The sequence below is a fragment of the Saccopteryx leptura genome, chromosome 1, assembly GCF_036850995.1.
Source record: "Saccopteryx leptura isolate mSacLep1 chromosome 1, mSacLep1_pri_phased_curated, whole genome shotgun sequence".
NCBI classification, from domain to species: Eukaryota; Metazoa; Chordata; class Mammalia; order Chiroptera; family Emballonuridae; genus Saccopteryx; species Saccopteryx leptura.
This window is the reverse complement of record NC_089503.1, coordinates 386,398,610-386,414,063: the sequence shown is the minus strand read 5'-3', so window position 1 is coordinate 386,414,063 and position 15,454 is coordinate 386,398,610. Positions and strand designations below refer to the sequence as shown.

Here is a 15,454-nt window from a genome sequence, read left to right as displayed (position 1 = left end):
AACCAAAGGCCACCTTCCTCGTCAGGTAGATTACTCAAGTGAAATAATCCCCACCTCAAAGCCAATGCAGCCACTTTGGCCTAAAGCAACTAGAGGTCAGAGGTCCCTACTTTTCTGACACCCACTAGGAATGTAAGCCCAGGACATTATTCAGAGATGGAGGTGACCCTGGAGCAGAGATGGGGCTACTTGGAGGCCCCAGGCGGAAGGAGAAAGGAAATGAGAGAAGTGTTTATGTCATATTAAATATTTATTGTTCTCTGCAGACTGGCCTTGGAGTACCTCTCAAGTCAAGTGGGGGACTGGTTAGTGTTCAAGTTGCTGAGATCTTAGGTCCAAAAGCTACAGAAAATCACTTTGCATGAAAAAAAATCCCAATTACGTGGACGCAGTCTCCCCTCGCCACCAATTCCTACAGTTGAGGCTTCACGCCTCAGGACATGGTGTGGAGCTGAGGGAACAGGAGACTGAGGCAGTGCAAGTTTTACTGGAGGAAGAGCCTTGGTTTGAGGGTTTTCTTGGGGGGGACGGTGTCAAACTGGGAGAATGATAAAGGTTGTTTCAGACGCCTAGGGGAAGGTGATTGTGGGAAACCTGAAGACACATGGAGATTCAGAAGGCCAGTTTACCCTGCTGAGGCAGGGCCCTGGGAATGGGGGCGGGGCCCGGAGGCAGGGCCCTGGGAATGGGGGCGGAGTCCGGAGGCGGGGCCCAGAGAATGGTGGCGTGTCATAGACTTGCGAGGTTAGGGACCTGGAAGGGGCATGCCAGGTGAAGAAGGGGATGGGACAGAGTACAAGAGTCCACGGAGAGGGCTGGCGAATCCCGGGCTCCGGCGCGTCAGAAGTTGGGCTTGTGCTTCTTGAGCTCCACCATAAGGTGGTGGATGTTGATGAGCTCGGCCCGGGCAGGGAGCGCGCGGAGCTGGGGCTGCGACAGCACCCGGTGGAAACGATGATAGAGCTGGATCAGCTGGGTCAACGCTCCCTGGTCAGAGAAAGTCAAGGGGGGCTCAGACTGGGGTGGGGGGGTGCTGAGGACGATGACTGAGAATCGGGCTAGGGCTCATCCAGAACTTCTGGGCACAGCTGCCAGTTGAAGGCTAAGGGTCCCTGGGGTGATGCTGCGTCCAGGGCAGAGAGAAAAGCAGTGACAGGGCAGGGTGGGAGCGGGCGCGGGGAGCCGCAGGTCACCTGGATGATACTCGTTCCGTTTCGGAAATTGGTGAAACTCCGCATTACATCCTGACTCAGGGACTCCACGGATGACTTCCAGGAACTACCAAAGCCGCGGATCAGCTGAGTGACCCGGGCTGACGGCAGGAGGAAAGCGAGTGTCAGACAGGGCCTCGGCTGACCAAGCTCTGACTCCACGGAGTCCTCTCCAGGGCACAGCCACCCTCAGCATCCAACTCCCCGCCTGGTCTTCTCCCAGCCCCCTTTCCCCGCCACCCACTCGCCACGTGGGCCACACCCTCATTTTCCTTTCCCAGTCACCTCACAACCGACCCCATCACGGCCACACCCTCCTCCTACCTTCTTCCCCTCGGAGCCGTTCAGCCTGCCCACGTTCAATCAAAGTCTCCGCCTCCTTCACAAATGCCACCAGACCCCCAAAGGGGGGAGACAGCAACTCCTCAATGAATTCCTGGAGAAACACACACACACACAGAGTTGAGTAGAGAACAGCTAAAGCCTGCAAAGTTCATACACTTTAAGAAACTGCTGGTCTCACAAAAGGTAGGGGAAATTTGACAGACAGGAATAGCCAGACAGGAATAGCCAGACAGGAAGGGAGAGAGATGAACCACATCAACTCATAGTTGCACCACCTTAGTTGTTCACTTGATTGCATTCTCATATGTGACTACACCAGGGGCTCCAGCCGAGCCAGTAACCCCTTACTCAAACCAGCGACCATGGGGTCATGTCTATGATCCCACACTCAACCCAGCGACTGCACTCAAGCCGGGTGAGCCTGCACTCAAGCCAATGACCTCAGGGTTCTGAACTTCAGTCCTCAGCATCTCAGGCTGACGATCTATCCACTGTGCTACCACCTGTTCAGGCACAAGAGGTAGGGGAAATCTCTAAAACTCCCCCATCTCAAAAACAAACCAAGAAACTAGCTTGTGCTGGGAGCAGACCACCTGGAAATTGGGGTCAGAGCTGGAACCAGAGGGCTGGTGATGGCAGAGGCACGGCTACCAGAGGCAAATGGCCATGGCCACTCTGCTCTCTGGAAACCGAGCCTGACTCCAGCCTCGGGGGGGGGGGGGGGAGCTACGTCTCTCACGAGAGCCCAGAGGTGCCAGGGTGGCCCAGGCGGAGGGCATCTTTCAGTACCGCAACAACAGAGGCAAACCCTTTCTGAAGGAAAACATTCTCAATCTCAGGTTAGTCCCACGTGACCCCCCACACACTGAGGTCAAGCAGTGACTCAAAGACCAGACAGAAAATAAACCAATCAGTCATGTAGAAAATAAATAATGCCAACATTAGAAACTGTCAGATACCTACAGTTGTATGTTATCTTTTTAATTGATTTGAGAGGGAGAAAAACATTGATTTGTTGTCCATTCACCCATGCATTCACTGGTTGGTCCTTGTACATGCCCTGACCTGGGACTGAATTTACAACCTTGGCACGTCAGGACGACACTAACAAACTGAACTACCCAGCTAGTGCTTACACTTGCAAGTTTGTTTTGTTTTGTTTTTTACAGGGACAGTAAGAGAGTCAGAGAGAGGGACAGATAGGGACAGACAGACAGGAATGCAGAGATGAGAAGCATCAATCATCAGTTTTTCACTGCGACACCTTAGTTGTTCACTGATTGAGTTCTCATATGTGCCTTGACCAGGGGGCTACAGCAGACCGAATAACCCCTTGCTCGAGCCAGCAACTTGGGTCCAAGCTGGTGAGCTATGCTCAAACCAGATGAGCCTGCGCTCAAGCTGGCAACCTCGGGGTCTTGAACCTGGGTCCTCCGCATCCCAGTCTGACGCTCTATCCACTGCTTCACTGCCTGGTCAGGCTCACTTGTAAGTTTTTTTTGTAAGTTTTTTATGAAACATTTAAAGTAGTTAAAAGATAAAGATACAAAAATGACCATTAAGATTAGGAATGGGGAGACTTGAAACAAAATGGAATTAAAAAAAAAAATTTTTTTTTTTGGCCCTGGCCTGTTAGCTCAGTGGATAAAGCAGGCGTGGCCAACATTTTCTGCCCCCGGACCAGATTAGAAATAAAACCTTTCTTCACGGGCCAGATGAAATATTAAAATTAAAAAATGTTAAATAGCCTGACCTGTGGTGGCGCAGTGGATAAAGCGTCGACCTGGAAATGCTGAGGTCGCCAGTTTGAATCCCTGGGCTTGCCTGGTCAAGGCACATATGGGAGTTGATGCTTCCAGCTCCTCCCCTCCTTCTCTCTCTGTCTCTCTCTGTCTCTCTCTCTTTGTCTCTCCCTCTCCTCTCTAAAATGAAAAAAAAATTTAGAAAAAAAAAATGTTAAATACAAAACCGATTCGTTTAAGTAAATGAAATTTTATTATGTAATTTGTTTATGAATAAATGTAAGTATTTAGTACCACAAATTAACAAAAAAACTAATGTGATGTGTTGAGGCACTTTGCATCGCCTATTATTTTTTTAATATCTGGCTCTATACCTGTAGTAGCTATTCTTAACAGCATCCAAATGTAAATCATTCAATCTTGATCTTGTTGTACTTTTATTTAGAATCATTAAAGTTTGTTAACAAATATAAGTTGAGCTGAAGATTACTGAAGATATCGTAGTTTATGTATAACGATTTAAAAGTACCACTTACTTCATTTCCACAGTGCGTTGTGCAGAGAATACTAAAAATTTAATTGCGGGCAGCATAAACTCATTATGTGGGCCGGATCCGGCCGCGGGCCGTAGTTGGCCGTGCCTGGGATAGCGCATCGGCCCGGCGCACGGACATCTCAGGTTCGCTCCCCGGTCAGGGCACACAGGAGAAGCGACCATCTGTTTCTTTCCCCCTCGCTCTCCCCCTTCTCTCTCTCTTCCCCTCTCACAGCCAATGGCCTGAGATCACACAAAGGATCCATATGTAGACTACATAAAGGATTCTTTTAAATCAAAAAGAAACATACAACTCAACTTCTTTGAGTTTTTTCAAAGAACATTTATTGTTATAATTTCTGACGCCAATATCCTCAAGCCGGTCTGTACAGCGAATATGGTAGTAAAGGCAACCAGCCTCCCAGTTCCCCTCCTCTCCTGGGAAGCCCGGGAGACATCCGATCTCCTGGCCTTTGATTTATTTATCTTTGATTTTTGTGTTTCTCATTTCCCTTTAAGTTTTTTTAAATAACTTTCAGTGTTCTTTTGTATTGGTTCCAGGTGTACCGCAGAGTGATTAGACAACTGGATACGTTACAAAGCGTTCCCTGTATTTCCAGGGCCTGCCTGGCACCACGCAATCGCTAAGTATTACTGGCAGTATCCCTGTGCCGCGCTTTCCGTGCCGTGACTGTTCTGTAGCCACCGAGCGGTACTTCCTACTCCCCTCACCTCCTGCCCCCGGCTCCCCACCTCTGGCAACCACCAGTCCAGTCTCTGCATCTACGAGTCTGTTTCAATTGTTTGTTCATTTATTTTCTTAGATTCCACATATACTGGTAAGTGAAATCATACGGTACTTGTCTTCCTCTGACTGATTTCACTTAGCCAAACAAGTCTATCCATGTTGTAGCGAATGGTAAGATTTCCTTCTTTCTCATGGCCAAGTAATATTCCAGTGTATGTGTGTACACACACACAGGGAACATACAGTTTCAAATTAGTGTTACGGGTTTCTTCAGATAAGTACCCAGAAGTAGAATGGCTGGGTCACAGACAGTTCCATTTTTAATCTCCCGAGGACCCTCCGTACTGCTTTCCACAGTGGCTGTACCAGTCTGCGTTCCCACCAGCAGTGCAGGAGGGTGCCCTTTTCTCCACACCCTCGCCAGCACTTGTGTGTTGATTTGTTAATGAGAGCCATTCTGACGGTGTGAAAAGGTATCTCACTGCAGTTTTAATTTGCATTTCTCTGATGATGAGTGATTTTGAGCATCTTTTCATGTCTGCTGGCCATCTGTATGTCCTCTTTGGAGGAGTGTCTATTCAGGTGTTCTGCCCATTTTTTAATTGGATTGTTTTGATATTGAGTGAGCTGAATTTTTTAAAATTTATTTTTTATTTATTTTTATTAATTCATTTTTAGAGAGAGAGAGTAGAGAGAAAGAGAGAGAGAGAGAGAAGAGGGGAGGAACAGGAAGCATCAACTCCCACATGTGCCTTGACCAGAGAAGCCCAGGGTTTCGAACCGGCGACCTCAGCACTCCTGAACTGAATTTTTATTTTTTTTTTTTTTACGAATTTTTATTTTTTTTTTATTTTTAGTTTTTTATTTTTATTTTTCTTTTTAAATTTTTTATTTATTCATTTTAGAGAGGAGAGGGAGAGACAGAGAGAGAGAAGGGGAGGAGGAGCTGGAAGCATCAACTCCCATATGTGCCTTGACCAGGCAAGCCCAGGGTTTTGAACCGGCGACCTCAGCATTTCCAGGTCGATGCTTTATCCACTGCGCCACCACAGGTCAGGCTGAACTGAATTTTTTAAAAGGTCACATACTATGACAGACATTTTAATTTTTTAAAAGATTTTTTTACTTATTGATTTTAGGGAGAGGAGAGAGAGAGGCAGTGTGGGAGGAGCAGGAAGCATCAACTCGTAGTTGTTGCTTCTCGTATGTGCTTTGACCAGGCAAGCCCAGGGTTTCAAATTGGCGACCTCAGCATTCCAGGTCAACACTTTACCCACTGCGCCACCACACGCCAGGCTATGACAGCCACTTTACAGAGACACTGTATGGCTACTTAACATTAGAACTGATGCTCTATTTCATTAGTATTAAGAAAAATGCAAATCAAGACCCCAGTGAGAGACATACCAGAAAGGCAAATAGTGTGCTAACGCCCCGTGTTGGAGAAACTAACGGCTCACTGAGCACCCTTACACACTGCAGGGAAGGCCTCAACTGGACACATCCACCGGGAGAAACGAGCTGGCGCTGTCTCCTGAAGTTACGTGCTGGCGTCCCCACGAGCAGCAAGCCTAATCCACACTCCATGAGGAACCTGTGATAAAACTGACCTACATCTATGTGCACTGAGACACAACTGCTCAAAAGAAACAAACAAAGCTGACACAGACGCATGGGCACCGAGCAGACTGACGGTGGCCGAGGGGCGGGGCTCGGGGCTGGGTGACAATGATGAGGGGCTGAAGTACAAACCAGCAGTTACAGAACCGTCACGGGACGTCAAGTACGGCACAGGGCACACAGTCGACAGTACTGCCTACAGTAACTGCGGGTGGTGCCCGGCGGCTACATTCTGTCAAGCATATGGCTGTCTAACCGCCATGCTGGACACTTAGAGTTAATAAAAACAATGCTGAGAGTAAAACGTAGCTGGAAAATAAAAAGCCGAATTTAAAAAGACATTCTGTTCATAAGACCGTGCTCACAATAGCAAAAATGATGGAAATAATCCAAATGTCCTTAGTGGAGAATGTTATACTCACACACGTAACTTTATATTGCAGTAAAAAAGAATGAGCTACAGCCAGGGGCTAATAACATGGTCATATTAGAAAGATGCGGAGAAAAATCCTTATTTCATTTTTGTGACACTCAAAAACTAGAACTCAGTAATTACTGTTTTAGCACTCCCTACACACACACACACACACACAACACACACACAGAGGACACAGCACAGGGCTGTCCCGGTCCATCCCCCACACCACCCTACCTGTGTCCGGGCGTTGAGCAGCTGCTGGAAGCTCTCCACCTCCTTGCTGTCGTCCGCCGCCCGCTCCTAGGGGACGAGAGGGAAGTCTCAGGCTCGGGGAGAAGCAGCCCTCACCGCCGCACAGCCCTTCCTTCGGCACTCACTGCCCTCGGCCGGACATGTGCCAGACTGCAGAGTAAACCCCAGACAAGACCAACAGACCCCCGCCCCGAGAGCCGGCAGACGGCGCGGGCGCCCGAAGTCGCCAGGCGGAACAAAGAAGCCGGGGCAGCGTTACCATCAGCACGCCCAGCATCATGTCGTAGTTGTTGATCAGAAACACGAGCTGCTCCTTCCTGGAGGAGAACTCGGCCGCCACCCGGAGGACAAAGTTCTCCACCTCCACCTGGAAGAGCGGGAAGGAGGTGAGGAGCAGGCGAGGGCACGGGGCCTTCCTCAGCCCGGCAGTGGCCCCTACCTGGAGCTGCCCCAGCAGCTGCATCGTCCGCTCGTTGGGAATCGTCTGATTGATGCTGACCAGGGCAGAGGAGAACTCTGCGTAGCGGCGTGTGATCTGGGGAAAGACGGCGGGAGAAGAATCACACCGAGCTCCGGACAGGCCACAGCCCCGTGTGACTCCCACCTCCGGGCCCACAAACAGTACCCCACCACTGCGTGCCCCCACACTCTGGACGGCCCCTCACCCATGTGGCTAGACCACCCACCGGGCCCAAGGCAGCCACGCAGACAAACCCCCACCGGGCCCAAGGCAGCCACGCAGACAAACCCCCACAGGGCCCAAGGCAGCCACGCAGACAAACCCCCACAGGGCCCAAGGCAGCCACGCAGACAAACCCCCACAGGGCCCAATGCAGCCACGCAGACAAACCCCCACCGGGCCCAACGCAGCCACGCAGACAAACCCCCACCGGGCCCAATGCAGCCACGCAGACAAACCCCCACCGGGCCCAATGCAGCCATGCAGACAAACCCCCACCCAAGCTCAGAGCCTCGCCTCCAGGAAGCCCTCCGTCACCCTGCCCTTCCTCACATAGTGGGGCCGAGTGTCCAGCCCGCCGAGGCGCTGAGGGTCGGTGTTTCGGACACTCTGGACATTCATCTCCAGGATCAGCTCAAACCGGGGCCACAGCAGGGCGAGCACCTGCTCCCAGTACCTGTGGGCTTAAGCAGAGTCCGTCAACGGCCAGCTGGCCCGGACTGTCAGGGTCAGGGGTGGGGAGGGGAGGTGTGTGTGTGTGGGGGGAACGCGTCCTATTCTGGGGCATCCTGCAGTGACAGTTAGTGACTGGTGCTGGTCCAGCGGGATGTGAAGGGTGACTCAGAACTAGCAGCACTGCCCCCCGGCAGGTAAGAGGGAAGACGGTCAATGGTACACATCACCAGGCGCCTGAGAGTCAGGACAGAGTCATGTAAGACCAAGAGTTCCAGGCCAGAAGGGCTCCGAGGACCAGAACAGTGACCTGTCCAGGGCGGGAACGTCCCTCTTGGTGGCGATGTTGCGGAATCGGAGGACGATGTGGATACAGAGAAACACAGCGATGGCGTCGTAGCAGTCGGCGAGGTAGGACTCCAGGTGTTTCTGTAATTTAGGGACAGGGACAGGGCTGAAAGAGAACGTTCCTTTGCCCTCCCAGTGGCTACAGACAAACTCATGTGGCTCCTTTGGGGGTGGTCCCTGGGAGGGAGAGGGGAGAGGTATCTACAAGGAAAACGTCCCCTCCCTTCTGTCTGCTGGCCACTCAGGGGTCCTGCCTTGCTCACCAGGGTCTGTGACCACAAACCTGTTACAGAACCCAGGGCTGAACACCAAGGTTTAGGGGGCCCCTAAACTCAGGTACTGCCTGAGTTTGCATACGCGGTAGGGGCAGCCTGGGGACCCCATGCTTTGAGGGTTTAGTGAGGAGTCACACTGGGAGTACGAGGCTTAGGACGTTTTAGAATGAAGCGTCCTGGTTTCAAGACCACCAGAGCTATGACCCTCCCACAGCGCCGATAGGGACAGAGGACATGGGGGCCTAAGAGCCGGGAGCGAGGGAGCTTACCAGGGTCATGCTGAGCGTGCGGCCCATGACGGCGTGGAAGAGGTCATGCGCGGCCGGGCCAGACACAACAAAGAATTCACAGATGAAGAGATACTCCCGGCAGGAGTTGTCCAGGAGGGCGTAGTGCTGGCTGCGGAACAGGGCCTCAAACGGGTACTAGGACGGCAGGGCAGAGCGGAGACAGAGGGTGAGCCCCAGCACCAAGCCCCACAGACAGGGCCTCAAACGGGTACTAGGGCGGCAGGGCAGAGCGGAGACAGAGGGTGAGCCCAGCACCAAGCCCCACAGACAGGGCCTCAAACGGGTACTAGGACGGCAGGGCAGAGCGGAGACAGAGGGTGAGCCCAGTACTAAGCCCCACAGACAGGGCCTCAAACGGGTACTAGGACGGCAGGGCAGAGCGGAGACAGAGGGTGGCCCCAGCACCAAGCCCCACAGACAGGGCCTCAAACGGATACTAGGACGGCAGGGCAGAGCGGAGACAGAGGGTGGCCCCAGCACCAAGCCCCACAGACAGGGCCTCAAACGGATACTAGGACGGCAGGGCAGAGCGGAGACAGAGGGTGAACCCCAGCACCAAGCCCCACAGACAGGGCCTCAAACGGATACTAGGACAGCAGGGCAGAGCGGAGACAGAGGGTGAACCCCAGCACCAAGCCCCACAGACAGGGCCTCAAACGGGTACTAGGACAGCAGGGCAGAGCGGAGACAGAGGGTGAGCCCAGCACTAAGCCCCACAGACAGGGCCTCAAATGGGTACTAGGGCGGCAGGGCAGAGCGGAGACAGAGGGTGAACCCCAGCACCAAGCCCCACAGACAGGGCCAGGCAATCGGCAGACCTGCGCACTAAGGGCTCAGACGACCCTTCCCATGTAACCCGAGTCTCCTAGGCTGTAGCACAGCCTCCTGAACGGGCAGGGACGGAAGGGGACAAGGAGTACGAGCCAACAGCCCACCCCATCTGTGCGGCTACTCCTGCGTCCATCTCCACACCTGCCTCAGGCATGTCACTCACTCCCCTCGGCAAGCCTGTCCCTCACATCAGTCTGCCTGTCCCTCCTTCAGTCTGCCTGTCCCTCCTTCAGTCTGCCTGTCCCTCACATCAGTCTGCCTGTCCCTCCTTCAGTCTGCGGTGCCACCCTCTTCACATCACAGAACACTAGGGGACTGTACAGGCCGCTCCCAGGGCTCAGGGGATCGACGGAGGGACCTGCGTGGGGGGAAGCTCTGGCCGTCCCGACCCATCTCAGCCAGCCCTCCACGCCGGAAGCTTCCTCCTCCTCCTACCCTCTGTTCTCCCCGCTGGGCGGTGTGGGGCACCAGGATGGGGGCCTCCAGCTCAGTGGGGGCAATGACAGAGCCCCTGGTCCCCAGGGTGAAGATGGTGTTTCTGCTTCGCAAGGATGGCTTCGAAAAGAATCGTGAGGGGTCAGTTAGGGAAAACAGTAAGATCACACTCAGGACTTCCAGGTCGTCCTACCTGCACCCCCCCTTTTTTTGTATTTTTCCTGAAGTTAGACAGACAGACTCCCGCATGTGCCTGACTGGGATCCACCCGGCATGCCCACCAGGGGGCGATGCTCTGGCCATCTGGAGCACAGCTCCGATGCAATGGGAGCCATTCTAGCACCTGAGCTGGAGGCCCTGGAGCTGTCCTCAGCGCCTGGGCCAACCTTGCTCCTATGGAGCCTTGGCTGAGGGAGGGGAAGAGAGAGACAGAGAGGAAGGAGAGGGGGAGGGGTGGAGAAGCAGATGGGCGCTTCTCCTGTGTGCCCTGGCCAGGAATCGAACCCCAGACTTCCACACGCCGGGCCAACGCTCTGCCACTGAGCCAACCAGCCAGGGCCCTACTTGCCCCTTTCTCAGAACTGGGGCCCCAGTCCACCCGACACCTGTCAGTGGGCTTCAGGAAACATCTACACCCGGCATTGTATGCACAACTTAAGTATCAACATGCTCTTTTTCTCTGGGAAGGAGGACGGCCACAGCCTCCTCAGTCTCGAAGGGGCGGGCCCCACAGAGACAGGTCAGCAGCAGCTCCATGGAGGCCGGGCCCTCTGCGCTCTCCCAGCCCAGCACAGGCTGCCTCGGCTCTAGGATATCTTTCTTCGCTGTATCTTCCACGCCCATGAGGTCATCCTTCTCAGCGACTTCCTCGTACTGGAGAGGAGAGAGCCGGTAACCACCCCTTCCCACGGCACCGTCAGGAACGGCTTTCACGCTGTCCCCCCTGGCCCAGCGCGGGCGCCCAGGCCTCACCTGCACCTTCATGAGCCGCCCCAGGTAGGAGCGGTAGTAGGACAGGTAGATCTTGCTCAGCGTCTCCACGTACTCGTCCCGGATCTCCTTGGCCGTGGCTCTCTCGTTGCCCATCAGGAACTGATAGAAGAACCTGGGGGAAGGGGGGCAGGGACCCGTCAGTCTCCCCGCCCGCCCGAGAAACCGAACAGCCCGCGGGGCGCGCAGGCGCAGAGACCGGCCTTCCCGCGGCGACCTGTACTTCAGCAGGGCCGTCTGCGGGATCTGGTAGTTGGTCATCGGCTTTCGGAAGGAATAAATCTTCTGAAGGATGAACTCTCGGATCTTGGTCACCGCCTAGATGTGGGGGACCAAACACCGGGCGTGAGTTGCCACCTCTGTACTGTGTGGGCGCAGTGGGGGAGGGTGGCGAGGGTGAGACGGGGGTGGGGGGGTGGAGAATACGTCCTCAGTGTTTTTCCTAAGAGTTTCAGGGGACCCCAGAGATGTGAGCTTGAATCCTGCAGGGAAAGGCAGAGGTGAAGTTCTTGGGGAGGCTACGAGTTCTGCCAAGAAACTCCAGGGTGCAGATGTTGGGGGGCGGTTCCAGCAGTCTCTGGGGTACCCCTCACCCCAGGGTGCAGGTGTTGGAGGGGTTCTGGCAGTCTGTGGGGTACCCCTCACCCCAGGGTGCAGGTGTTGGGGGGCAGTTCCAGCAGTCTCTGGGGTACCCCTCAGCCCTCACCTTGACCCGGAGCCGGTCGAGCACCCCTCTGACGTCTGCGCAGGCCGCTGTGCCTCTTGCCTCCTGCTCTCGGACAGCAGCTGCCTTGGCGTCCAGTTCCTGCAGCTGTTCCAGGAACCGGGGCTCTGTCACTGGAGCCTCCAGAATGGCCCTGGGTGGCGGGGAGCGGTGGGACGAGTTAGGAGGGAGACCCAGACATCCCTAGTTCAGAACCACGTCCCTCATATCCGGCCTCTGTCCCCTTTCCCTTCCTGTGCGCACTGCAGTCAGGACTTATGTCAGTTTCCTGTCCCTAACCACCCCACCACTCCCCTGGCCCTGACGGGTTCTTAATCTTTGATGCCTAAAGTATGCACTAGGTTCGAAAGAGCGGTCAACCCAACCACCAGTTTCTGGAAGGCACCTGATGACCCAGTGCCAGGAAACCCAGGTGGTAAGCAGGTGAGTCAGCCCGGCTCATCAACCTGCTACAGACACTGTGACCCTTCGAACCGGTAACTCACGTGACCAGAGCAGAGGGCACGACCAGACCATCGACAAGCTCTCCAAGTCTCCCCCGCACTGCTTGGCGGTTTCGAAGCCGGATGTTCATGGCTCCTGACTGTTCCTGCAGCGTCCGGATCTCAGAGCTGATGGAGCTGAGGTCGCTCTGAAAAGCCCCCAACATCTGCTCCATGCGCTAGGGAAAGGCAGAGGTGTTGCACAGGGTTGGCAGGGGAGAAGTGGCCCCCTAAGTGCACTGGTGGCCTCCGGGACCTGTCAGCCCATGCGGGCAGCAGGTGATGAAGGGAGAGGTACCCCAAACAGTAACGTTAGTTATGACAATAACACCAACAAAGGCTACTGAGGTCATGCTGCAAGTGACTCTAACTGTTCCCACCTGAGGTTGCCAACCTAAAGAAAGACACCAGAGCCTGACCTGTGGTGGTGCAGTGGATAAAGCATCCACCTGGAATGCTGTCCCAACCCCCAGGTCAAGGCACCTACAAGAAGCAACTACTACGAGTTGATGCTTCCTGCTCCTTCTCCCCCCTTCTCTCTCCCCTCTCTCCAAAACTCAATAAATAAAATCTTAAAAAAAAAAAAAAAAAGGCCCGGCCAGTGGCTCAGTGGTAGAGTGTCGGCCCAGCGTATAGATGTCCCAGGTTCGGTTCCCAGCCAGGGCACACAGGGGAAGCGCCCATCTGCTTCTCCACCTCTCCCCCTCTCCTTCCTCTCTGTCTCTCTCTTCCCCTCCCGCAGCCAAGGCTCCATTGGAGCAAAGTTGGCCCCAGTGCTCAGGACAGCTCCATGGCCTCCGCCTCAAACACTAGAATGGCTTCAATTGCAACAGAGGAACGGCCCAGATGGGCACAGCATCGCCCCCTGGTGGGTGTGCCGGGTGGATTCTGATCAGGTGCATGCGGAAGTCTGTCTGTCTGCCTCCCCACTTCTCACTTCAGAAAAATACAAAAAAAGGAATAGCACCAGAGACCATGATCTGGTTTAGGATTATTCTAGGGGTTCCAGGTCATGGTTACTAACCTCAAGGACAGCATCGCAGGCTGTGATCTGGTAGTGCAGAGATGCTATGTTCTCACTCTCTTGGATATCTGACCCACAGAAAGTCAAGGGGCGTCAGTGTGAAGATGGAGAGCCTCGGACCTGCAGGCCCTCTCCGGTGTCTCCCTGAGGTGACAGGAACCTCGGAGAGAAGACGTCATCCCCAGCTCACTGTCTGCAACCACGCTCCACAAAACCCCCACTGTAACACCACCATTTCCCTCTGCTGCAGGATACAGTCCCGAATCGACTTCTGTTCAATCTGCTGTAACTCCAGCTCCACCTGCTTTGAGTAGTGACGGAGATCCACACCCTGGGAGAACGTAAACATAACAGGTCAGGCGGAAGTCACAGTGGAACAGAATCATCGAAGGACTAGAAGGGAAGACACCACAATGATAGTATAAGCACAAAAACTGTTTCCTTTTTCCATTTTTTTTTTCTTTAAAGGGAAGGCAAGGAGGAAGCAGGTTCGTATAACGGAAAGCCTCACCGTTTTAAGAGCTTCCTTTACTAACTCATCCTCCAGATTGGCCTGAATGTGAACTGGAAACAGAAGTTTATTATGAGCGTTTGGTGCCACAGCTCCCTGTCCGCACACTGAACATCTGCACACCAACCCCTGGCCTTACTCCATCCCCCAGTGCCTCTCAGATTATAGGCACTGTGTCTCTACCCCAGGCCACCACTTACCGTCCACTTCATCCAGGATAAATTCATCGGAGGTGATGTCTAACTCTCCGAGTTGTAATGGCTCCTGAAGACCAGACCCACCCCCCTGGAGAGAGATAAGTTAATGAGAAAGGAAACAGGGAAAGACTGCATTTTATATTTTTACAATGGGGTAATTCCTAATCCTTCAAGGGGGAAGAAGGAACTCTTAATGGGGAAGCCATAGGTCCTGAGTCAAAAAATTCCAAGAGTCTCACATAGTACCCAATCTGTGACTTAGGGCTGATGGGCAGGAAATAGGACAAGCGGCCAGACAACCCACCTAGAGCGGTGGAGGTGTCTGAGTAAGAAAGATTAGGAGTGGCAGAGGCAGAGCAGAACTTGCAGTTGAATTTAGGGGCCGTCCAGACTCCCGCTATCTTAGGAATTCTATCAAAAGCCCCCTGGGGAGCTGCGTTCTAGAAATGTCAGCTAACAACACAGTGTTTTACCTGCATGCCAGATGCCATCTTAAATATGCTAATTCATCTACCTAACAACCTATATGGTAGGTCTTATGATTTTCTTTCCCTTAGGGATGGCACAGAGAGGACACAGCGGGTAGCAGAGCTGGAATGAAAACCAAGCAATCTGGCTCCAGAGGCCAGGTTTCTAACCTTTACACGGCACCGCTTCTCTATTCAGCCCCAAATGTGAAAATTAATTGACACCGAGTCAAGCACTCCGGGCCCTGCTCAGGGTAGGGTCGGGTCGGGTCGGATCCCAGGGAGGGCTACAGAGAGCACCTCCGGTAGCCGCCGAGCTCCCCACCCTATGTCTACACTCAGCCCAGGTCCTTCTGACGCGAAGACGACAGGACGAGAGAACCAGGAGGAGGGAAAGCTCTGTATTCTCACCAGCGGACCCTCATCCTCCTCCATGTCTGAGGCTCCGGCCCGCAACACCAGCTCCCGGGCGGCTGCCGCCATGGTGGCAGCGGCAGCCATGCAGCTCAGCCTCACTTCCGGCAGCTGTCGTTCGCAGCGAGTCGGTTCCCCGGAACGGAACGACAAGTCTAGAGTGCCTCGCAGAGCGCGAAATCGTTCCCAGATACTTGCGTTCAATTGTTCGACTCCAGCTTTCTCTTTCAAGCTCTAACCACTCCACCTAAATACAAATGATCACTGGAAGCCTTGAGCACAATCTCACCCGGAACCTTCTCTGATCTTTCACCCCAACACTTGACGAACTGTAAACAGACCGCACCGGAAGTTGTGGCAACCAATGCAAGCTCTCAGAAATCAAGGGGACTTCCCCCCCGCACAAGAAGCAGTTTCCGGAAGCTCTTTACCCGAAACCGCCCCGCCTCTTCCGCCTGATCTC

The 15,454-nt window shown here is 53.9% G+C and overlaps 1 protein-coding gene across 1 annotated transcript; it reads right to left on the bottom strand.

Moving 5' to 3' along the window:
* Positions 1-231: 231 nt before the first annotated feature.
* On the bottom strand, positions 232-15,329 carry VPS52 (VPS52 subunit of GARP complex). Its single transcript, XM_066359668.1, has 20 exons — positions 14,989-15,329; positions 14,114-14,198; positions 13,914-13,966; positions 13,658-13,733; positions 13,403-13,470; positions 12,382-12,557; positions 11,879-12,029; positions 11,390-11,490; positions 11,155-11,287; positions 10,998-11,055; positions 10,183-10,316; positions 8,896-9,051; positions 8,314-8,432; positions 7,884-8,007; positions 7,311-7,406; positions 7,131-7,238; positions 6,854-6,919; positions 1,536-1,647; positions 1,194-1,312; positions 232-987 (listed from the first exon to the last, which is right to left on the bottom strand). The coding sequence occupies exons 1-20, from the start codon at positions 15,076-15,078 to the stop codon at positions 841-843; spliced, it is 2,172 nt and encodes a 723-aa protein (XP_066215765.1). The 5' UTR covers positions 15,079-15,329; the 3' UTR covers positions 232-840.
* Between the last annotated feature and the right edge of the window lie 125 nt (positions 15,330-15,454).

Bases quoted from the DNA above. Each gene is read 5' to 3' on its own strand.
- VPS52 (XM_066359668.1), bottom strand. From the start codon at position 15,078: ATGGCTGCCGCTGCCACCATGGCGGCAGCCGCCCGGGAGCTGGTGTTG. The intron at 8,433-8,895 runs GTAAGCTCCCTC...CCTAAATTACAG, and splicing joins GCACGCTCAGCATGACCCTG to AAACACCTGGAGTCCTACCT. The intron at 988-1,193 runs GTGACCTGCGGC...TTCTCTGACCAG, and splicing joins ACGGAACGAGTATCATCCAG to GGAGCGTTGACCCAGCTGAT.